Genomic DNA, 23,979 nt, shown 5'->3' on the forward strand with positions numbered 1-23,979 from the left:
ATCATATGTTGTAAACACGATCAAAGCATGATAATGTAATTATGTTTATCATAATTAGAAAGCAGCATGATATCAAATTTCCTGTAGATATTAAGAATTTTTTTTTTTTTTTTAGGTTGAGCTGTTGGAATCTATTTCGGTGGCATCATCATACCAAGTCAAAGACACTGAAACAGTTCGCTGTGCAGCCTTGGCACTCTGGAGCTGCAGCAAAAGCATCAAAAACAAGAAAGCAATCCGTAAAGCTGGTGGCATTCCATTACTAGCTAGATGGCTCAAATGCTCACATGCAAACATCTTAATCCCAATAGTGGGGACACTACAGGAATGTGCCTCAGAGGTGAGTAAACACAAACAACTAAGTTATTTCTAAACATTAAAGAAATTTGACAATAAAAGGAAATATTACATTCTACAGTCACTTAGGTCAGTTATCCCATCAGGGAGTAGATGCTTTATGTAATCAAAGTGGTTTTGAGAAGATCACAGCTTGGATTGAAGTAAAAAACATGTATTTTTATTTAAAAGGCTAGGAGTAATACATGAAAGAAAAAAAGTGAAATGAAAGCCTTAATCACTTTCTTTTTTTTCTTATTTTTTTCATCATAATTTACAGATTTGGCAGCCTAAGGTGCTGTGTTCTGGTTAAGCAATGCATTTAAATTCTACAAAACTAACCTGCAGATGTGGCCAAGAAAGATCTAAGGCAGTGCAGGGCAGAATGGTTTACAGTGTCCTTGTGTATTGGGTCTGATCCATTGCAAATAGAAGAAAGGAATATATGTGATTTTCCCACAGATTTCTGTGGCACATTTTGCAGATTTGAGTATATTCAGTTTTTAAATTTGAATACAAATATTTTTTACCATAGCCATGTAAGGAATTACACTAGTGAGACAGTTCTGTTTAATATCTTTATGAATGACCTGGTGGAGGGGATTGTGGGTACCCTCAACACACTACTGAGTGTGCAGGCACACCAAGGGTAGAAGTGTCAATCTACTGGAGGGCAGGAAGGCTCTGCAGAGGGCTCTGGACAGGCTGGATCCATGAGCCAAGGCCAGTGCTATGAGGTTCAACAAGGCCAAGTGACAGGTCCTGCACTTGGGTCACAGCAACCCCTGCAGTGCTACAGGCTGGGGAAGGAGTGGCTGAAAGCTGCCTGGCAGGACAAGACCTGGAGGGCTGAACATGAGCCAGGGTGTGCCCGGGTGGACAAGAGGGCCAATGGCATCCTGGCCTGTGTCAGCAATAATGTGGCCAGCAGGAGCAGGGCAGTGAGCATCCTGCTGTGCTAGGCACTGTGCAGACCCTGTGTTCTGGGTCCCTCAATTCAGGAAGAACATTGAGGTGCTGGAGGGTGTCCAGAGAACGGCAATGGAGTTGGGGAAGGGTGTGGAGCACAAGGCTGGTGAGGAGCAGCTGAGGGAGCTGGGGGAGTTTAGCCTGAAGAGAAGGAGGCTCAGAGGGGACCTGAAAGAAAGTTGGAGCCAGGTGGGGTTGTTCTCTTCTCCCAGGTAACAAGCAATAGGATCAGAGGAAATTGCCTCGGGTTGAATCAGAGGAGGTTTAGATTGAATATTAGGAAAAATTTCTTCACCAAAGCAGTTTTCAAGCACTGCCTAGGAACATACTGCCCAGGGGAATGGTTGAGTCACCATCCCTGGAGTTACTTAAGAGATGTGCAGATGTGGCACTTAGGGATGCAGTTTAGTGGTGGACTTGGCAGTGCTGGGATAATGGTTGGACTCAATGATCTTAAAGGTCTTTTCCAACCTAAAGGATTCTATCTGTTTATGATTCTCTATCTTCATTTCAACTTGAGGTGTATTGCATTTCAGATAAAATAATATACATATTTTGTCTTGGTGATTTTGAGGCACAAAAGACATAATTTTTAAAGAGATTTTACATTATTAAACACTTTGTGTGTTAAAAATTAGCTTCTTGAGTTACACCAATTAATGCATGTTCCGTGAGACACAAACCTGGCAGGTTTTATGTTCAGTAAGTATGTATTGAGAAGATGTCATTTTTGAGTGTTTCTTGTATGGCCTAACTTGGAAGGAACACTAAATGCATTTCTTACACAGATGTCACAGATGTTTCCCCCACTTAAAAATTATCCCATTACAATGCCTGTGGCTTAAATTTGCATGACAATATCACTAAAAAATTTAAACTCTAAGAACATTTTTTTCTAACCTTGTTTTAGGAATAGGTCTGTTGTTGTGGCTGCTGGTTCCTGATGAAGTGAGTGGGTAGTTCTTGATCCCTTTCTGAAGCATCTTTTGCTTTCTTGGGTCTGAGCAGGGAGTCTAGACACCTTTCAGAATATTCTGCATTCTTCATGAGCTAAGTGGCTACAGGATAGGCACTGCAGTACTTCAGGTTACAGGTGACTTGAAGAGCACTGCAGATATTTGCTTTCCTCTGAGATCATCAGTAGTATTTTCAAGGCAATGATGACTTGTGCTTACATAAAGTACAAGGTTTCTCAATATCAAACCCTATAATTGTAGCATTGTATTATTGTTGTGACCTATTAACTGTTAATATGCAGGATTTAAAAGATGCACTTTATCTTTTTAGCCAAGTTACAGACTTGCAATAAGAACAGAAGGCATGATTGAGACCCTAGTGAAAAATCTGAGTAGTGAACATGAGGAGCTCCAAATGCATTGTGCAAGTGCCATACATAAGGTAATTTTATTATAGTCAGTAGATCAGAACCAGCATTAGCCCTTTGTTTTCATGTCATTGTCAGTTTTAAATTTTCTTAATTTCACTATTTCTCTAATGTGTAAAAAATTATAGAAATGTTGTGAATATTTTAACTCCATATTTAATATTATAATTAGGTTCCTATTTGCTCTTCTTGTGTACAAGCATTAAGTTGCACAGGTAACCAGTGAAGAGTGGTGAGGCATACTGTGCATAGAGCTGCTTGGTTTTTTTTGTTTGTTTGCCCCTAAAGAGGACAATGTGACAGTATAAGCACTGCTGCATATACAGCAGCAATTTACTGTCATTCTCTCAGTGAGTTGTTAGCATATTCAGAGACTTGAATGCAACATTTATGTTTTCTCCTCTATTAGTTTTTACTAGTTACAATGTAATACAGCTAGCTTTTGAAGACATAATCTTACAGACTTTTCCATAATATATATGTTTAATATGTATATTTTTTTTATAGTGTGCAGAAGATGAAGAAATACGTGACCTGGTTAGAAAACATGAAGGTCTACAACCACTATCTGCTCTCCTTGATAAAAGTGAAAACAAACAACTTCTGGCAGCTGTGACAGGAGCAATCTGGAAATGTGCAATGAGTAGAGAAAATGTGTTAAAGTAACTTAGTAATTTAATTTTACAAGCATTTCTTACATTATCATGCTTTGATTTTACAAACCTCTATTGTTTTCAAAACTGTTTTGTCATAATTCTTCAAAATCAGTCTTTATAATCAGCTGGGCTTTCACCTTAGGTTTTGTAGTACTTAAAAAATGCCACCTGACCTCATCAGGGTAGAGTAGAGACAGTGTTAAGTTACTAGAATCTTAACAGTCAATGGAGGCAAGTGGTGCCTCTAGTTAATCTACAGGACTCTGAGTCAGGAGGTCACATTTGACACGTGGCCATATCGGATATCCCCCCTCCTGTCTGTACTTTAGAAGCCAGAATCACTGCTGCATGGTAGAGAGAGTACTTAGTACACTTTAATGTTTTACATCAAGAGAGACAGAGAGCAAATTTGCTCATTGTAGGGTAGACATCTAATACATATTAGAAATATACTGGAGTCTAGGATAACTAGCCTAGGTACCTCTCTTCTTGGCTACAGAAGGGGCTCAGAAAAGTGGCTTAGTCTGGAGACCCAGCTTCTAAATGAGTGGAATTAACTGATGAGAGTTCTGCTGTGCGTGCCAGCAAACTCTCAGTGCCAGGGTTCTGAGTAATTATTTGAGACTGTGACAGTAGAAGTTGTCACTCTCTACCTTCCATGGAGCAGCTTAATGATCAAGAACACTTTACCCGCTCATCTGAAATTAATATAACAAATTCATGCACCTTACCTAGAAAAAGGAAACTGGCTCCACTACATCTGTGCTCAGTTTCCTGCTGAAATTATGCTGTTCTGTATGTAGAGCATGTAGAAAGATTAAAAGGTGTATTATAAATTAGTATTATACATCTTCCTGCTGCCCTAATTTAGTGTACCTTGCTGGATAAGCACATAATGATAGACCAAGACTGGGTAAAAATTAGGAAGATTTCCAGGTTTTACATTCTGGCTTTTTACTGTCCTAAATGAATTCCCTAACTGTTGGTATACAGATCTATGGTCTTTATTTCCTCTACTGCTGACCTACTGCTTTTTTGCATTCTTAATTGCACAGTAACCTAACTTTTCATATGGATGTATCCTTCTTTTCTGTGGACTTTGGGTTTGTGCAGAGGTATCCTGATTTTGGATCAATCAGTGATGAGACAGACTGAATGGCTCTCTCTGTACTAGTAAACTAAACAGGGCCAAATCTTTCAGTTTTCAGGCTCTGTGTTAGGATTATCCATACTGTTTAACTGCCAGCACAAGCCCTTACACAGTGTGCCAGCAAATGCTCTCCCAGACAATGCCCAGACACTCCTTGGGAGCAGTGCAGGCAACAGGTTGTTCCCATTAGGCAGCATGGGTGAGGCCACCCTGCATTGTGAGGATAAGAGATTTTAGCCATATGGATGCTATGTTGTGCTTCTTGTCCTCAGGGCTAGAGAACGAGCCCTAGCCTGTTTTATTTATTAGTATAGCTGTAGCCAATAATTCTGTCCAACTGCAAACAGATTTTTGTTGGGCTACTCACATATCTTTGGCAAGTGCTTGATGCTCGCAAAGGTTACTAGCCCGGCGCAGCTCCAGCTGAATTCACGTGTTGTGTAGTGCTGAGTCTGAAGCAGTAAACCCTGTCCAAACTCAAGATGGGAGGCCACTAAAGAAAAGGGAGTGAGGATAGTGTGAAAACACCTAAGTAGATCTGGACGGATGAGCCTGAGTCTGGCATGAAGCTAGAACTAGCAAACTCTGCTGGCTCCTGCAGGGGCACTTAATTATCTCTGAATTGCTCCAGAGTATTTCCTCTACCTGGAGGTCGCTGCTGAGAGGTTGTGCTGACTCAGCTGTGAGCCGGGGCAGGTGCCTGTGCCTGTCCCTGTGACTGTGCCTGTCCCTGTGCCTGTGCCTGTCTGTGACTGTGCCTGTCCCTGTGCCTGTGTCTGTGTCTGCCTGTGCCTGTCCCTGTCCCTGTGCCTGTGCCTGTCTGTTACTGTGCCTGTCCCTGTGCCTGCCTGTGCCTGTCCCTGTGCCTGTCCCTGTGCCTGTGCCTGTGCCTGTCCCTGTGCCTGTGCCTGTCTGTTACTGTGCCTGTCCCTGTGCCTGCCTGTGCCTGTCCCTGTGCCTGTCCCTGTGCCTGTGCCTGTCCCTGTCCCTGTGCCTGTGCCTGTCTGTTACTGTGCCTGACCCTGTGCCTGCCTGTCCCTGTCCCTGTGCCTGTCCCTGTGCACCTCCGGGCGCAGCTGGCGTGGGAGCGGCCGTTCTGCTCCTGGACACAAGATGGCCCGAGCCAGCAGCAATGCCTGAAAGCAGCCTGCCCGCTGCACAGCCAGCTCACAGCATCCCATCTGTGAAGAAGTTGAAAAGCCAGCAATAATCAGTTTTGTTTTGTTGTTTTTTCAAATTATTTGCTTACTTTAATGCTCTTTTTTTTTTCATGCTGTTGATGTTTACTCTTGGGAAGAAAAAAGTAGGGATACTTCCAAATTACAGCGAACAAGGAGTAGAAAATTTATCTTTAAGCAAAGTTTTGGATGATGAAAAACAAAAGTTTCTCATTTCTCAGTTACTTTAATTATTATGCTGATAACCCATCTTGGAAAGATTAATTTTTATTGAAACATCTAGTTCTGCCCTAAAAATATCAGAAATACTAATATTTTTTTTATAAAAAGAAAAGCCACATGAGCAACTGGTTCCCGGAAAATAGTTTTTGTAGCTCAAGCAGACATTCCCAGAAGCTAGGGGCTGGGAGAAAAGCACAAATGAGAACTCAGTACTCTCAGAGACATTTTCTCTGATAATTAGATTATATACAGGTTAGATCTAGCTTGACATACCCCATAGAACTGTCAGGGTATATCAGAAGATGTATAAAAAGAAGATGCAGTATTTGTTAAGTGTTAAGAATCCCCTAAGTTTTAAACAAAAAAAGAAACAAAAACCCAAACCCTTGAAAATTATTCAAGCACTGAGGAAAAAATCCTATTCCGAAAGATTAACTTCTTAGGTTTAGCACACGTCTTTGTAGGATAGGACCATCAAGATTTCAAAAACCATATTTTTGATTCTCAGTATCAAAAGTTCTGTGAAGAATGGGGAAAGTATTAATAGAAGAGTCAAGTCAAATTTCTGTTGATTTATTTCTTAATTACAAGTTAGAATCTAACATTGTGCTGTGGAAATGTACTAGAACTGTGGTTCTGACATCAGGAAAATGCAGTGTATTAGGCCTGAGCTGAATATAGAACTGCTCAGGGTAAGCTCTAAAGGCTCATATTTAGTGAAAAGTAAGGGCCATCCTTTGGTTCAGAGAAGTGAAGGAGGGTCTGGTACTACTCTAGCTATTGTTAACACAGCAGGAAAAAGTGCTGGAAGTAAGGATGGCACATTAATTGCCAGTCTTCTGGTTTGTTTTCAGCTGTTTGTAGGTGTTGCATCTACATGTCAATTAAAAAAAAAACACTCAAACTACTCAAGAAGTTCTTAGACAATTAAATTGTAGAAATGTAGTTAGAAAGTTAGAGTAAGACATTAGGCTGTATGTCACATTTCGAATAATTGTATGGAATCATTTATCTGTATTGGGATTTCCTCAGCAAGGTGATTTACATACAGAAATTAAAACTTGTACTTCAATTATAATTATACTTTAATTATAAAATTAAGCTTATATTGGTAACATACTAAAAATACCAACTTTGGATTTATTGCTGTCTTTTAGATTTCAGGAATATAAAACCGTAGAAACTTTGGTAACATTGCTGACTGATCAGCCTGAGGAGGTCCTTATAAATGTCATTGGAGCACTGGCAGAATGTTGCCAAGAGGAAGAAAATCGAGGCACCATCCGCAGATTGGGTGGAATTGCACCTATGGTGACGTTACTGACTTCAACTAATCCAGCCCTGCTTGTGAATGTCAACAAAGCAGTGGGAGGTTGTGCCATGGATCCTGAAAATATGACGTAAGTTATTAATATTCACAGCATTTTAAATATTGAAAAACAGCTCAGTTATTCTGGTGCAAATATAGTCAATTCTAATCCGATTTAAAGCATTTTTTGCTTCTTGCTTTTTACAGAATTGTGTGGGTTAGTTACTAATCTTAGTGTAAGTTTGCTGTAGATAAAAAAAAATATTAAGGAAATATATAGAATGTAAAGATTTTGCATTTTGAGAAAAATCAAATAAACCTTTAGTAAATTGATTTCTGTGTAAGTTGAAATTCAAAGTTTCAAAGCACCATTTTAAAGTGCTGCATGATAGGTCCATGTTTTACACTCTCTTTTTACTTCTGTTCTTAAGTTATTAAAAATATCCTAAATTAGAGAAAGTTATTCTAAAAGGAAATGTACACATTTACTGTCATGATAATAAGCTACATTTTTTTGTAGTAGAGTATTGCTTGTATTGTATATATCTTTTGTCCCTCCCCGTAATTCCTTTTGTGAACTCAAACAGTTTTAAACCCTTCTCTCCCCTCTTATTCCTTTGTAAAATCAAAGAAAAAGACAGCCTTTGATTTTGTGATGTCAATTTGTACAAATTACGAAGATTGTTGAGTTTTATGATGAGGTGTTTCAGTTAAATGTTGAGGTCAGCATTTGCTGTACTTACTGTTCTCTTGCAAGGATATTTACCTCAAGATTCTCAGCATATTTTCCTCCTTATACATAAAGGAGGTCAGAAAGAGAGTTTTATTAAGCTCCTCCTGTTCTGATTTGCATAATTCACTTGATATTCATATAGCAGTGCAGGGAATTCTTTTCCTGAATAAGGCTTTTGTTTTCATGCTTTGGCTGTCACCCAGTGGCAAAAGACTGGATGGTACACAACCATAAACATGGGTTGTATGAGCAGTTAGCCATGTAGCATAAAAGTATAAATAAATGAAATTATTTCAATGACATTTCTCACTAAAAACCAGCCTTTAGCATAATATATTAACCTAAGAGAATTAGCATTGCAAATACTGAGAAACTTAAATGCCAATAAACATGAACTGATATTTATAAAACCTCAGACATACTCCAGTACTCAGAACTGTCACTTGTTGTATCCACTATGGGCAGCTTCATACTGGAATGTGTTCAGTATAAGCATAAAAAAATGCAAGTTGCTGCTGAAAATTGTGGTAGAACAGAGTCTGTCTTGTCTTTGAGAAGGAGAAAGTAGAGGTTTGGGACAAAATTTATATTATAGAGTTTGTAAAGAGTGAACAAAGGAATCAAATACTGAATTTCGTTCATATAAAACATTCTCTGTTGAAGTTCTCAACTTTAGAAGTGTTTCTAAAAGTATTTCAAAACATTAGCAAGTAAGCAAGATCTTAAATAAGTGTGACTATACTTTTTGGTACTACAAAAGAAGTTACACAAAGTTTATTAGCATGACTGTGCCATGTACCTGATGTATTGTGCCAGCTATGCTTGTAGTACTAGAAGAGATACTGCTGCTATATTTTTACCAAAGCATGATTCATCCAAGTGTGAATAAATTCAGCGAAATTTTAAAAAATAATGCTTAGTTAAAACATTGACAACAGTGTAACTGCTAATATGTCTAAAGTATTTCCTTGATTGAGTGCTCTGCCTCTCACAGGGCACTTAAAAGCAACCTCCCCTCCCACCACTGACCCCTGCCTCTCTCTCAAAAAAAACCAAGAAAAAGAAAAAAATTATGTCCATTCCTCTCCCTTCTCCTCCTCTCAGCTCAGTACAGCAGAAGCTGAAATTGTGTCTCCTTATCCAAAGTGCTGTCCTTTTGGGGAAGAACAAGTCACCAAAGACATGAAATATACACACCCCCAGAGTCTGTAGTATGACTCTTTTCTGTTTACAAAATTGGGGCCTAAAACAATAAATAGCCTTGTTAGAAACCACTGTGGAAGTCAGTCTCTTTATGTAAATATTTTCTGATGTTCTTTATCAAAAAGACACATCTTAACAAGGGTGTGGAAGTGTACCAAGATTACCTTCTAGAAAGAAGCCAAGGAAAGCCACTGTCAGCCTGCACATACATACATGTGATGAGACCTTTCTATTGCAGCAGGTTGATGCTTAGGTGTTCATGCTCTTTCAGATTCATACAGCTGGATCCTTGTTACATTTCTTATAATCATTTCTCAGAATGGTTTGACAGATTCTAGGTAATCAGTTCTCTGTGGTCTTTTTCCTACCAAATTTGGCTGGCACGTCTGTGGTACAGACAGGCTGTCTTTGCAGTGTAACTTTTTTTAGTTTGGCAGCATAGAAACTTTTAAAATTATGATGATTTTCCTGGATTCTTCTATCATTGCCTTTCATATGTAGTAAAATTTAAGCTTTCCTAAGAATTGAGAATTTTCAGATATATTCTTACATTTCATTAGCTGCAAGTGTGTTTGACAAAGTGTGGCTTAGAGACTAAATATTCAGTTTAGCAGTCTTCTACTTTGAATGTGCTTATCCTTGCCGCAGTAGGTATGTGAAGACCATACAGACCAAGAGTGGAGCTCACATAATTTCTGTAAATGATTCAGATATATAAGGAAGAGGTTGTGATTAATATAAGAAATAAAGCATCATTATGGACTAGAAAAAGCTGAGAGTATTCTATGAAGCAGTGCAGTTAAATTCTGAGGGAAATACTGTGCTCTTATGTTCTGTGGAAGAAACTTGCACTGATAGAGAGTGCATAGGTGATAGATAGGCATATGTGAATGTACATCTATATGTCTTTTAAATATTTTATTTCTGTCATGTTTCCTAGTTAACACTGTGTCTCTTACAACTACTGAATGGAAGGTACATTATTATTTCTGCACCAATCCTCTACTTCAGGGGAAGGAATTGCGTGAAGGAATTACGTGATTTTTGCTGACTCTATTGAGCTATTTAAAATAAAAAAACACCAGCCAGCTTCTCTCACAGCCAAAAGTGCGTTGGCTTATCTAAAAAAAACCAACATAATTATGTGACTGGACTTCCTTACGCTAGTATAGACAGCATGAAGCTGTTCTCCATACTTGGTCTGCTGTACCAACACTGACAGAGATGTTGCTGTTTATTTTTTAATGTATATTTATCTTTTTTAGGAACTTTTTGTAAGTTGTTTTTTGTAACTTTCTTTATAAACAAAGGACTAGTGCTTATTCTTTAACTGACGCTAGCTTTTCATTTACCCTTTCCATTTGAAAATCCATAGACTGCATTGCTGGCATTCAAGACTGAGGATTATTTTAGCCAAGCAGATGGAGTTTGAGTCATTGGTATATAATACTATTTATCAAAGCAGTCAGCAGCAACTAGTGAAAGTTTAAAGAAAAATGCTGAATTGTGGTCTCAAAAAAGATGAGATTACATTCTGACAGAGTAAAACCCTGTAATCTTACTAGTGAGCACAATAAAGAGTCAGTATAACTTTGTTTATTTACATTTGTATTTGTGGTCTAAATTGGCAGGCAATTAAACTGAAGATCTCAAAGTTCTGGTAAGTAACATTTTAGCAGTGAAAGATGATAGATATGACAAACAGATGTCTAGGCTGTGTGTACATATGTGTGTTTAAGCAATTCATGTTGATATTTCTACTGGAAATGTTCAATATTAAGTTTTAACTTGAAAAAGAGGTATTATTTCAGATTAACAGTTTTCAGATATATTTTAAAAAGCAAAGTAAATTTCTAGAATTGCAAGCCCCATCTTGCTCATAATGTTCAATGATGTCATGATAATGAGATTCTTAAATAATGTGAAAAGTCTTCATTGCCTGTGAACACAGAACAAAAGTAATTTTAAAAAATTATCTTAAGTTGACCAATCTGCACTGGTCAAATAGCAAATACTAATTCACTGTAGCCTAAAAATTGCAGTCATCTCTGAATGGGTTTAATTGCAATATAGTTATTTGCCCATAAGACCTATTCTATGTACACCATACATATATTCTGTGTTGGAAGCAGGAAGATGTTTTGATCCTACACCTTGCAGCTGCCTTTTGGTAGGAGTGATGATGCCAGCTGAAAATATCCCTTCACCTCTGCTCTGATCGTGTCTGGCCAACCCAGGAGCACATGACAAGAGTGCCTCTTCAGCCAGTTCTAATTGCCGTTGCAATTTCTTTTGGTCATTTTGAGGAGCAAAATAATATTCTAAATTATATCATTATAATTACTATATTATATAATCACTTTATTATAAATAAAAATTCGGAATTATATCTATTCTAAATTATATCAGTGATCAAACAAGATCAGTCTGTGACAGAGAGCTTTGATTTAGAGGAGGTGGCCCAGTTCTATTGTGAGATGCCTTGGTATGCTGAGGAATAGAGGCACAACAGTTCAGAACCTGGGCTCTTGCTTTTGAACTCCACATATTTTGTGTTGTTATGTATTTACAGTGAAGGACCAAGTGGCTTATAATAAAGTTTGTATTTCTACTGTGAGTGAGTTTCATGCCTGTTAGGATTTTGACTATTAATAGTGTTCTGTACATTAAATACATTACACACACATGCATGCATACAAAAGCAGATCAACTATTCCATAAAGCATTTGAATATTAAAGTATTAACTATTAAGACTTTTATATCAACTAAATACTGTATTATTGCAGCTTTTATGAGATTCCATTCAGCTTTCAAATAAAATGTTTTGCATTTTTATTTAAAAACCTGTCTTTTAACAGTCCCTTGAGTGGTTGCTTACTCCAAATTTTAGTCTAGGTTAATTTTATCAACAGAGTATCAACAAATTATAATAATATAAATTACTTAAGTGACTGAAGCCACAGAGTGAATAATGTGCTAACTATGGATGAATACAGAATTGAATGCCAACCAAAGTAATTTTTATGTTACATTTGCTTGTATTTATTGTGGTAAGAAGCTTTATTACTTCATCCTGCTAATAATATTATAATACATTGTGGGAAGAAAATTGGATACAAAAACTATATAAAAAAGCAAATCATAATGTTGTTTAGCATTATGCCATCAAAGGTAGAATTTTCAAGATTACAGGTCTATTTTCCTCTATTTTTGTAAAGAAAACTGAATGTGTATTTTTTGTCAGCTTCAAATAGGAGTTTTTACATAGGAAGGAAGTTAATGTCTAAGTACTTTTATAGAGGAAACATTTTTCAGGACCATTTATTTTAGTGTTCCCTTTGCCATAAAGGCAAATGCACTCATTCAGCACCCATTTTCTTCATCTGCTGGATTGTGTAGTGAAACCAAAGGAAGATTAAAAAATTGAACTTTTTAGCACTGCTTTCTAGACTGGGAAATATATGTTCTCAGAAAAATGAAAATAAGGTTTGTTCTTGCATGGTGATTACACAATTACAATTCTTCCAGAGTGAGAATTTAAGAGCATTATTCCTGTATGTAGAGGTATTTTTATTTGTGTTAATCTACTGTAACTGCAAGTAATCAGTGATGAACAATGTGATTTGGAGGTTTATTGTTTTGTTTCTACTGTTTCCTGGTTTAATTTTATGCATGTTGAGTGGTCAGAGAACTATACTTTCACATAGTCTGAGCTGCGTTCTATTGATCTAAGACAGCTGGTCTTTCCAGCCTTTAAGCAGAAGGCAAAACCCTTCTTCAGCAAATTAGTGATAGAGGGACCCTAGTTTACCTTGAAATACTGAAGACCAGAAAGCTGAAAAGAAAATGAAAGTAAACTTCCAATTGAAAAGGAAGCTTTAAAGGAAATAGAAAGATAAATCAGGTCTAGGGGTTGTTTTTTAAGTGTGGTGGGAAAATCTGAGCTGAGTGTTTGGCTCCTATCTTTTGATTTTTATATACTTGTTGGAGCTGGGTCATTTATATTTAGGCCCTCTTGGGAGGAAGTACCTCATGTTGGTGAATGATCAGTACTCTGCTTGACTAGAGGAAAGATTCATGGGTTCTTTTTAATTAATTCCAATACAGGAAGAAAAATCCTGAAATCACAGAAGAGTAATGTTAAAATTGCTTGAAAGTGTTTGGGGTTTGGAGGGACTTAAAACTTTGTTTGAAGCTTTTACTTATCATTACTATGTCAATATATATGTGTAATTGAGTAGTTTACGCTCCTATTGTTTTATTTTGTTGTGTTAAGACTTCTGAATTTGTTCTTTGATGATTTTCTCGCAATTGATTTGGAGCTGAGTGAGTAAAATAAGCTATACTGAAACTGGCAGATCTTTAAAAACTTAGGGTATTTTAGCTTAACCATAGCTTTGTTCAAAAAGTCTTATTTTGAAAAACATAGTTGTTTAAACAGTTTGCATAAAAATCTTATGAATAGTCCTTGCTTATTTTAGACAGACTTCATGTCCTTATTTATTTTTTCTGCTTCAAATGATGATGGAATTACACACAAAGTTAATTTTATCGCTACTTTTAAAATTTCCTGGCAAAGCATATATAGTGAACACAAATAAGATGTTTTACCTGCTGTTTTCTAAGCTCTCTTAAAAATGTGTTTTGAATTCTCTTGCATTTACAATTAAAGCTAGAAACACATTATATGCAATGGAATTTTTTACTTTTGAGGTGTGCTTACTTCTCTTCAGCTCATCTGCTTTGAGCTTAACACAATTTTTTTGAAAAAAGGCATGTTGGTAAAGGCCAGGAAGTTTTGTCTGACCTTCCTTTCCATTTAGGGTATTCATTGGAACCTAATGTGAGGTTATGATCTCCAAGCCCGATCGATACATAATCATAATCCAGATACTGTAGAGATGATTTTCATGTTGATTCATTTCTCAGTTAGTCATGAAGATACTTTGATTATAGTATGTTTAAATAGTTATAACATAGTGCTCAGTGTTGGTCTTGTTAGGAAGGAACATATGGGAAACAAGTTACACGTTATTCATGCCCAACAAAGGATGCTCTGTAGTGTGACCATTTTAATTTCTAATGCTTGATTAGAAACATAATTTTAAAAAATATGTCATAGAGCAAGGTAAATACATTAAGCATAGACTGAATAAAAAGTTAAGTACATCGTTTTGGCCATAAATATTTGTTTTGGAAAGTATTTGTTACTATATGAAAGAAGCCAGTATGCTCAAACTCAGATTTCACTTTGCATGTAGATCATTAAAAAGTCACATGCTTGTTTTCACATTTATGAGTCCTGGTTATAATGTAGCTTGCTTTATCTTCTATAAGTACTCTGAATGACAGTGCTGGAAAAAAATAAACAACATTAATGGGATTAGTTAGAAAACATTCTGTCTTTACATCAGTTATTGGCACCCATCTGTTATAGTGGGCACTGTTTGTTGAATATGTTGATAGTGATTAGCTGACAATAAAACACAAGCATTTGCATAAAGCAAAACAGTATGTCAGAATGATGCCAGTGTTTCTTAGAGCAGTGTTCCAAAAAAACTGATATAATTTGAGATTCAACATTGTATACTCCATAATTAATGTTCCCTTTTTTGGTCTGTTTCTGCAATAGGATAATTGACAGTCTAGATGGAGTCCGCTTGCTATGGTCATTGTTGAAAAATCCTAACCCAGAAGTTCAAGCTAGTGCAGCTTGGGCTCTTTGTCCTTGTGTTGAAAATGCTCAGGTAAGAAAGTATTTAAAGTAACAGGTTTTTTATATTTATACTCATATAATTTTTATATTTTAATAATTTCCAGCAATGCTTTGCTGTTTGCTACTTACACTCTCTTTATTTTATTCTGTTAACTGCTTAAAAAACATGTGTATTTACTTTCAATATATATAATGGGTCCTCCATTTAGCACCCATTATATAATCTGTTTTGCCTTTACAGTGTTTTCTGTATTGACAGATACATTTTAGTAACTTATCAGTACCTAAGCTTACTCTTCGCAATAAAGCCTGATGAAAATCTGACAATGCTGAAAACAGAAAGCTTCTACTCCCAGGCTATGAATAGCATGGGTAGTTCTAGTTGTTCTCCACTGTGGTCTACTTCAGCTGTGTTCTCAAGAGACCATAATTTGGTTTTAGAGCACATTTTAGACTCGGTGCCAATGTAATCTTCAGGTTTTCTGCTCAGACTGCCAACAAAAAGTGCCAGTTGTGAATAGTGGTGGTTGTGCAGGTCAGTTATGTACAGAAGACTGAGCTATTCATTTACTTCATGTCAGTTTCCAAATAGAGATAAAATAGTGAGGATAAACTGCAAGTCATCTCTCTGAATTCTTAGCACTGACATATGATAAAATAAATGGGTAAGGTTTTCTTTCCCATTAGAAGTTTCCTAGAGTACTAACTTTATAGCTTAATCCTTGTACTGTACTAGCTTCCATTTCTGATTTAGCTCCATATTTAATGCAACATTTGCATCTTTTCTCTACTTTATGAAAAATATATATCCTTCTACACAGGATTGGAGATCCTGACTATGTAAAGAATAGTAATTCCTTCAAAGTGCAAGAAATCTGTGGCATCCTTTGCAGGCAGTTTCCTGTTTGGGATTGAGCACTGTGTGGCTGCTATTAATTTATGTAGATGATTCAATGATACAGATATATAGATATAGAGATATATGGATTTATAGTGAGAAAAATTTGTGTTGTTTTTTATAACTTAAGCATTTTTTATTTCTTCCCACTGATTTCTACAATGGCAGCTTGCTTGTCATTTTTCACACATGCTGGTTATTCTTCATTATCTTTTCACCTTTTTTTTTCTAAATGTGCACTCTAGTGCAGTAAAGTTTTTTGGTGCCTGATGGTGCAGTGTAAACATCTCTCCTCTGTAAAGATACGAACACAACTGCCTCTCTCTTGAACAATATTGCTATAACTGAATGTTAAAATACTACTTGATCTCAGTAATTCTTCCTATGTGTAAGACTCTGCAACTTGATGTGCCAGAGTAGAACTGCACATTGGTAGAACTTCCACTAAAAGCACTTTTACAGAAACTAAGGGAATAGAGGACAGCTACTAAAATTATGCATTACATGGATTTTTTCTTCATTTTTTTCCCTGGGGTGTTTGATGAGTGCAAGCTATGTACACCCTTAGTGTAGCTATTCTCCTTTCATCTCTCTTGGCTGCCTGCCCTAATGCTAATCTGTGATCCCACAAAGAGTTCTTTGTGTGACACTGAGGCCAAGTGGCTCCCTGAAACAAACCTACAATAATACCCTTTCCGCTGACGCTGAATAGAAAGAAATATGTATAAAGCAGCAACTGCAGCCACACTGAGGAAGTGCAGCAACTATTTCTATCTAAAGAGAATTTGGGATTTTTTTGTTCAAAGTTAATATTATTCAACAATTTACACGATCTTCCACGGAGCAGTTTGGTTTATGCAGTGCTTGATTCAAAAGCAGTAATGAGTACACAACTTTAAAGGGTAATGTGTGTTCTGGCCTTTCTAAGCCTGTACTTGGGACTGCAGACTGTGTTTCAAATAGCTGTGAGAATGCAGTCTGTTTTCTTTTTGTGTTCTTTTGTGGAAGATGTAATGGTTCTCTTCTCTGTTATGGAGGTTCACAGATGAAATTGAATTTGTTAGTAGTATCATAAACAAATTTTTATAACAAGTTAATGCAGAATCCATTTTTCTGTGCAGATATTTTCATTTTACTACCAACTTAAAGGTTATTTTGTGTATTTTAAAAATCTTAGAAGCTAATCAAACGTTCTGATAGGGCAGTTCTTTTGTAGTATGTGATTACATGTTTCTTTTTCATGCTTACTCTCACCATAATCTGTTTAGGAGTATTTCCCATAGAATAGAATTTTATCAGTATGGTGTAGCTAAGCGATATTGTTTGTTACAAAGGAATTAAAGGAATTATCTTAATAGAAGCAGATTCTTATTAATGAATTCTTTACTTCCTAAAGGAAAAGTTACTACTGCAGGCACATTCCTAGTAGCAAAGTGTAAGTGCAGTGTCCAAGAAATACAAATGATTATGAAAAATAAGTAAGAGAAGTCTACTCAACTCTGTTGATGTTGGAACAGCAATATTTGGTTATGATGCTTCTTTGAAAAACAGTACTTGTAATGTTCACCCAACATACATCAGCCCAAACATAAACATTTGGAGAAATTCTACAAAGATGTAATTTGGGCTATTATAAAAATCACCCAAATGCATTGATCCAATAAAAGGAACACTGCCAGCTTGAGACTGTATGAAAATTCCTATTTCCTCACAGAGGAACTTTCTACTAAAATCTTTAAATAAATTAAAAGAAAAGGGAAAAAAGTTCTAGTGCTTATTTTCTGTCCTCATATTTAGTAGAGTTTTGGGTGCAAACATTAAAATGCAAATGGCAATATCAGACATTGTGTTTTTCTGTCCCATGTGCCTGCATATAAACTTTCAACTTGCAATTTTAGCCTTGCTATAGCTACAACTGTGAGGCTTTCTCAAAGAGCTTCATTAAGCCATGTATAGAGTTGTGGTTTCAACTAGGGTAGAGTTGATTTTTTCTCAGTAGCTGTTACAGTGCTGTGTTTTGTCTGCCAATTTAAGTAAAGAGTCAGAGACTGGGGGTTTGAAAGACAAGAGAGAGAAAATTGCTCTGTTTTCTTAAAATTTACCTGTGGAATGACATCTCATCTTTTTCTGATATACTGTGGTTTCAGTTCTATAGGAGACTATCTTGGGTATCATGAAAGATGAGACATCTAAAGTTGTCTGTGTGTTTATTTCATAAGGGGAAAGAGAATGATCATGCTGACACCAAAAAACCCCAAAACAAAACCAGGTTTAAGAGGGAAGGGTCACGAAATGGGTATGTGTAAAAATTGATTAGTGTTCAGTCCTGCAGCAGTGTTATATAATGAGGAAGTGAATTTTGCAGCCAACCAGCCTAGAGTTACCCCATGTGTAGAAAATATGCTGCTGATGACCTATTCTTACATAGATTTTCCTTGTTATGGAAAGTTTAACATAACCATATGTATAAAACCACAGAGAGCATTTCTTTTCTAAGAATAACAAAGAAATGTAGTTGAAGTTGGAAATTCTTCTAATATTTAAAAAATAGTAAAACCATTTGCTGTTTTAAATACATTAAGATGCTTTGATTGCACATTTTAATAATTTAAAACTATAGTGTATAAAGATAACTGTGCTCCATACTGCACACTGTTGTTCCTTTGTTTTACATTTTAAATATTTCAGTTAAATACTACCAATGCATTTTTGTTTTTGTACCATTCTTGGGTTAAGCCTTAAATGTCAAAATTCCCTGCTTGTATATGCACAGTGTTTTCCACTTTCTTTGTTTGCCTTGCTGTGCTTCTTGCAATTTTACACAGAAACTTTGGTTCAAATTTAGTGCTCTGACTGCTCTCTTTCCATTTTTCTATTTGTTTTCTCTAGCCATTAGAATTTTTTACGTCTATCATACCTGCTTCTCTGTATTTGCTCTCATTTTATGCAGTTTTTACTCCCTAATATCTGGATTTAGATCTTCCAAATTTTTAAGCATTTTTTATTAACCAAGCATCAAATGCATACCATTAGAAAAACAAAAAGGAATTTTTTGCTTGCCTCTGAAGCCTTTCAGAGAACCTGGGTCCTCAGAGATTTAGAAAGCCCAGGAACTGGCTGCCTTGTTTAGTGAACTGACTCTCAGGAGTTATTTGGGCCTCCTACAGACGTTTTGGAGATCCTAAATGGACTGTCATAAATTGCCCTGAGGTCTTCAATGTCTATCTAGGAGTCCAGTTTCTGTAAAACACACAACGTGGAAGCTGGGAAGCAAAGGGTGCAGCCTCTATCTCCCTCACACAGGAGACTTGGGCCCTAAGTTCCATGCAAAGCAGCTGCCTGAGAGCTTGGAGACCACAAGAAGCCAAAAAGCTTAGGAGCTCCTGGAGACCTGGATTTCCAGCTGTTTGGCAGCCCATCAGGCAAGAAGTCAAGGATTCTATGAAAACTGGAAGCCAAGGAGCCTGGCAGGCTACTCATCAGCCATCTGGCTGACAAGAGAAAAGATGAAGAGACATGTTGGTTATTTAGCCTGCCTTTCTGCCTGGTTTCTGTCAAAACTTTTCAAGAAGTCATTGTGTTCTTATGGAAGGTTTTGATTCCATTCCATTAGTATTTTTTGATGGAATACTGTTCCACTGGAAAATATTTGACCAGCTTTTCTTGTAGCCTGGTTTATTAACAGCTACACATGCTAGTCAACAACTTGTTGTGTGGCTTCTTTACTTTTAAATCTGATTCACTAATTGGATTTTGAAAATCTAGAAAATATTTAAACCCCATCCTCCTCTAATTTTTTTTCCTCCCTTCTTTGTTTTTCCTTTTTGTTCATGTCACTCTTTTCCTGTCTTTATGCTCTCACTTGCCACTGGGAGCTCTGTAGGTCTTAAAGCAAGAAAAGAGCATGGAGATCATTGTTTCATTTGCTGCATAATATATACCAGAAGATTTCAAGCAATCATTCTGCCAAGTGATGAAACTTTTGACTGAACTAAAACATATTTTATACTTCATGCTGTTTGTTCAGATTCTCAGTGGTCTGTAATGATGAGTGGAACAACATGATATGATTGCCTTCTTATATCCCACTCTATTTCTGGAACCATGCCAGACATGCAAAAGCAAACAATAAGTGTTTTAGCAACTTCTTTGTTTGTGTTGTCACTGACTTGATAGTTTAACTACACCATCCTCAAAACATTGTAATATTGCTGTCTACACTTCTACGATATGAAATTACATATCAGTGATGACTATCTCATAAATATATTAATGATTATCCAAAACCAATTGACATAATGGGTTTTTTTTGCAGTTATTCAGTGTTATTTGTTTCTCATACATCCATTTCTTAAATGCTCCTCAAAATAATCTAACATAATTGAGACAACTGTGGCATCAAAGGACTTTGATATTCATTGTTTCACTGCTTATGTGGGTAATTGCCAAAAAAAAGGATTTTGGCAATTACCCAGTACTGAACTTCAGGTATAATCTGCCAGACTGAAAAGTAAGAAAAACAACATACAGGACTACTAGAGTTGTATTAGTGACTAGGTAGACATTTTCCCCCTGACATTTTTAGAGACTCTTTATTGCATGCCTTCTTGGGCTCTATGCTTGGATAATTGACTTCACTTTGGTTCTTGAAAGTGTCAAGAGCAATACAGTTGCCCAAGTGTGCGATGATCAAATCCCTGAAGAGAGAGAAGAAATTCTGAAGAGGAATTCTACTATTACAGCCTATAGAGTAGCATTGGAACCATGTCAAAGCCGCTCTGGTGTTGTTTTCCCAACACATTGCATTTTCTCACAGAAAAAAAGTTGAGATGTAGGGAAGTAGTTTCGTCTTCTTCATCTGTTCTGCAACTGTGGAAGCCTCCGTAACTGTATAGACAGAAATAAAATTAGCCTTAAAATATAAAGTAATTTGATCAATATTACCATTGAGTTATTTAATAAGAACAATGAATAGAAACTTCCTTGTATAAATTTTGTTTTCCTTTTTCACTAAGCAGCTGTAATATAGAAACTTCTTTCCATTTCTTTATTTTAACCTTTAAATTGGTTTGTGCACTAGAATGAGAAGCTATTCAGTTGGGAATAGCAAAAGGAAAGGAAAAGCTTCCTTCATAAACGAAAATGTAGTTTAAAGGTGACTCTTGATAACTAAAGTTTGTTTGCCCAGCCATACCTTTACTTATTTGGGTAAAAGTGATTCAATTTGTCCAATTAGCTTTGACTCCTTAAACTTTTCAAAGTGTCCTGAGAGTGAAATATCTTTAGCAGAGAAATTTTGTATTTCAGGTGTAATATATTTTAAAGATAAACACAATGTATTTTTGTAATAACGTGTTTAGCTTTAAATATTTCAAATAGAGAAAACAGTTTTCACTTTGGAAGAAATAAGAAGGGAATTATGTTATGAAAGAGGCCTGTAGTTCTTTTACAATTCCTGTATGTCTCAACTTAAGGCTGATGAACTTCATTCACTCACTGAAAATAAATACAAAAAACATAGAATATGACAATGAGAAAATGCAAAAATCCCAAATGTTCTCTTTGTATAAGTACCACAAAAATCAAGTCCTGCAAATACCATAATAGTTTCTGCTCTTGATTAGAAAACCTGCAAAATACTGTGATCTGTGTCACAGTATTTTTGCTCTTGGCTGAAGCCAGTACAGAAGTAAGTGAAAAGGGAAAGTTAACTGAATCTTGTTAATAGTCACGCTGGCCAGCAAGGTACAAGTATGTAGTAAGAGTAGGGGGATGAGGCTTTTAGTAACACAGCAGGTAACTTTTCTTGCCTCAGCATCTATGCCAGATAGGTGTGTTTTTACTGCTTGAGATTGCAAATCCCTCCCCTTGAATCCAATTTTAAAATAATATTTCTCATACTTTCTGAGGATAAAAACTTCGCTCTCCACTACTTAGAAGATGTGGTCACATGAAGTCATGAAAGATTCTGTTATCTCTTCCTTTCTTCTTTAGCCACCTGAAACATAATTTAACAATCCATGTTTTTTCATGTGTCACCTCAGGTTAAATGTTGCATTAAAAAGTATATTAATGATGAAGATATAAAATGAAGATATCTCCGGTTAATATAACACCTTCTTCCCCCTTTCATTTTCTTTTTAACATTTTTATGACTTCTTTAGATGTCTTTGTGTTTGACCTCTTACTTTGGTCAACTCAGGAAATATTGTTAAAACAGATACATTCAGCTTATCGTTACCATGTGCAGGCAGATATATGCAATAAAATTATCTGGTTTATTGATTGTCAGTGATTTTATCAATGTTTTTGTCTATGAAGACAGCTTCTTAGGCTTTATTCTTAACATTTTTTTCCCACTTAATTCTACCTGAATAGCCTTGTTAGGACAACCAATAAATAAGATTTTGTTACGATTGGTAAGGAAGCGGGACACATGGATAAAGCATAGTACAGATAAACATGAAAGCTAAACACATACCTATAGCTGGAAATTACAAACGCTTTGGGTTGTTGAACAAAGTAAGTTGTTTGTTAATTAATTTAGAAGGTGAAATTTAAAGATTGCAATTTTTTGCAATTAAAACAGAAAGTAAAGAAGTATTTCCAAAGACATATTCTTTTTTCTCTTATATATTCTTTTTTCTCTTACATTAATAAAAGCAGTGTAGATGAAAATGCCTGAGAGCATTTGAAAACTAAAATCACAGAAGTTACTTTACACTATAAGCAATATCTGATCATTAATACAAAGAACATAGATTCAGAAGAATTCAGTTGTAGCCTCTGCAATTACAGGCACAACTTCATATAAATTCTTTTTGAAATTTTGAGGTATGGCAATTGAATAAAATAAATACACATATTTCAGTTTAGAAATATTTTGTACAAAGCAAGTGTGTGGTTTTGCTTAAACAATGCAAAAAACATTGTCTTTGTTGTTTAAGTTTCTCCAAAAAAGAGAAATCTTGTACATAACATAATGGATTTTAAAGCTCTAATTTTGGTCCTTCTTTCCGTTCATTGTTCTTCAAATTTCTTGCTGTTTTGCTTTTCTCTTTGTCTTGCACAGACCACCAGACTACACCCACAATCACATTTGGGAAACTTCCCTGACATGTGGTTTCTGCAGTTTCCCTCTGCTTTTCATCACTGGTAGAAAGCTCTGTCCTTGTGTTTACTTGGTTTCACAGATGATTATTGAAACTCTTTTCTTTTTCTTACTGCTGAATTTTTTATATGTTATTCCATGACTTTAGTGGGATGTGCTCCAGTACAAAATGTGGAAAGTATAAGCTTGTCAGAGGAGAAATTCGACAAATAGGGCTATAATCACCTGGAAATAAAATATGTACAGGTAGAAAAATATAAAATGTTGGTATTGATTCATTAAGATGAGATAAAGACTATTTATCTCCTCATGCAATATCTTTCAACAGCAGGAATATGGTGGTATCTGAACCATGCAGAAAAACACAATTGTGTTCAGGGCCCTTTCAAATCTTAGACCTTGTACTGTAGCACTTACCTGTTGAACAGAAGCCTTTCTCATTTGTTGAGGCAATATTTATACACAAGGTAATGCTGTAGTGACCTTCAAAGTTTGGAAGTAAATATTAAATCTTTCATTTCCTTTTCTCCTCCCATGTCTGGTAATTGAACTTCTAGCCCTTGAATACATGTAGGTAAGAAATTTGTGTGTAGAAAGCTTTCTCAGTAACCCATTACATATCGCCTTGGATTGGATTTTAAAATTTCATCACAAACATGAAAACTGATATGGACAAACTGTTTTAATTCAGGTGATTGTCTGTAGATGCATTACATTGTGATATGCATACACTAGCAATTATAGAGGAACATCGATGCTGGTGTATCCATGGGAAACCCTCTGTACGCCCACCTGCCTCTACATGCGGCTCACATGGTAATAAAATGGCAGAGCATTGCCCCTCCTTCTCTTTCTCAGCCGCTGTTCTGCGCCACAAACCTATATTGTCCTTCTTCTGAATTTACATTCTATTTTAAATTCTGTAAGGACCTCTGCTATGTGTTTGTTTTGGGGGTTTTTAGGACTTTTGCATGAAGTGTACTTTTGGATGCTGCCCTTTTTCCACTTGCTGTGGTGTCTGTTTTCTACCCTTACACAGTTTGGCTTTAAGCTCTCCCTTCCAGTTTCAAGATTTGTTCTGCCTCTGGCAAAAAATGTTTCGTTCCCAATGGG

General features: G+C 36.2%; 1 protein-coding gene across 1 annotated transcript in view; it reads left to right on the forward strand.

Annotated features, from left to right (window-relative positions):
* The window catches only part of ODAD2 (outer dynein arm docking complex subunit 2), a 66,553-nt gene that overhangs the window by 17,671 nt on the left and 24,903 nt on the right, over window positions 1-23,979 (forward strand). Inside the window, exons 7-11 of the mRNA XM_058816008.1 lie at window positions 116-340; window positions 2,593-2,703; window positions 3,197-3,351; window positions 7,053-7,295; window positions 14,774-14,888. Of these exons, the coding sequence (XP_058671991.1) occupies window positions 116-340; window positions 2,593-2,703; window positions 3,197-3,351; window positions 7,053-7,295; window positions 14,774-14,888 (849 nt within the window). The remainder of the gene's footprint in view (window positions 1-115; window positions 341-2,592; window positions 2,704-3,196; window positions 3,352-7,052; window positions 7,296-14,773; window positions 14,889-23,979) is intronic.

Source organism: Ammospiza caudacuta, chromosome 1 (assembly GCF_027887145.1).
Source record: "Ammospiza caudacuta isolate bAmmCau1 chromosome 1, bAmmCau1.pri, whole genome shotgun sequence".
In the NCBI taxonomy this organism is placed as follows: domain Eukaryota; kingdom Metazoa; phylum Chordata; class Aves; order Passeriformes; family Passerellidae; genus Ammospiza; species Ammospiza caudacuta.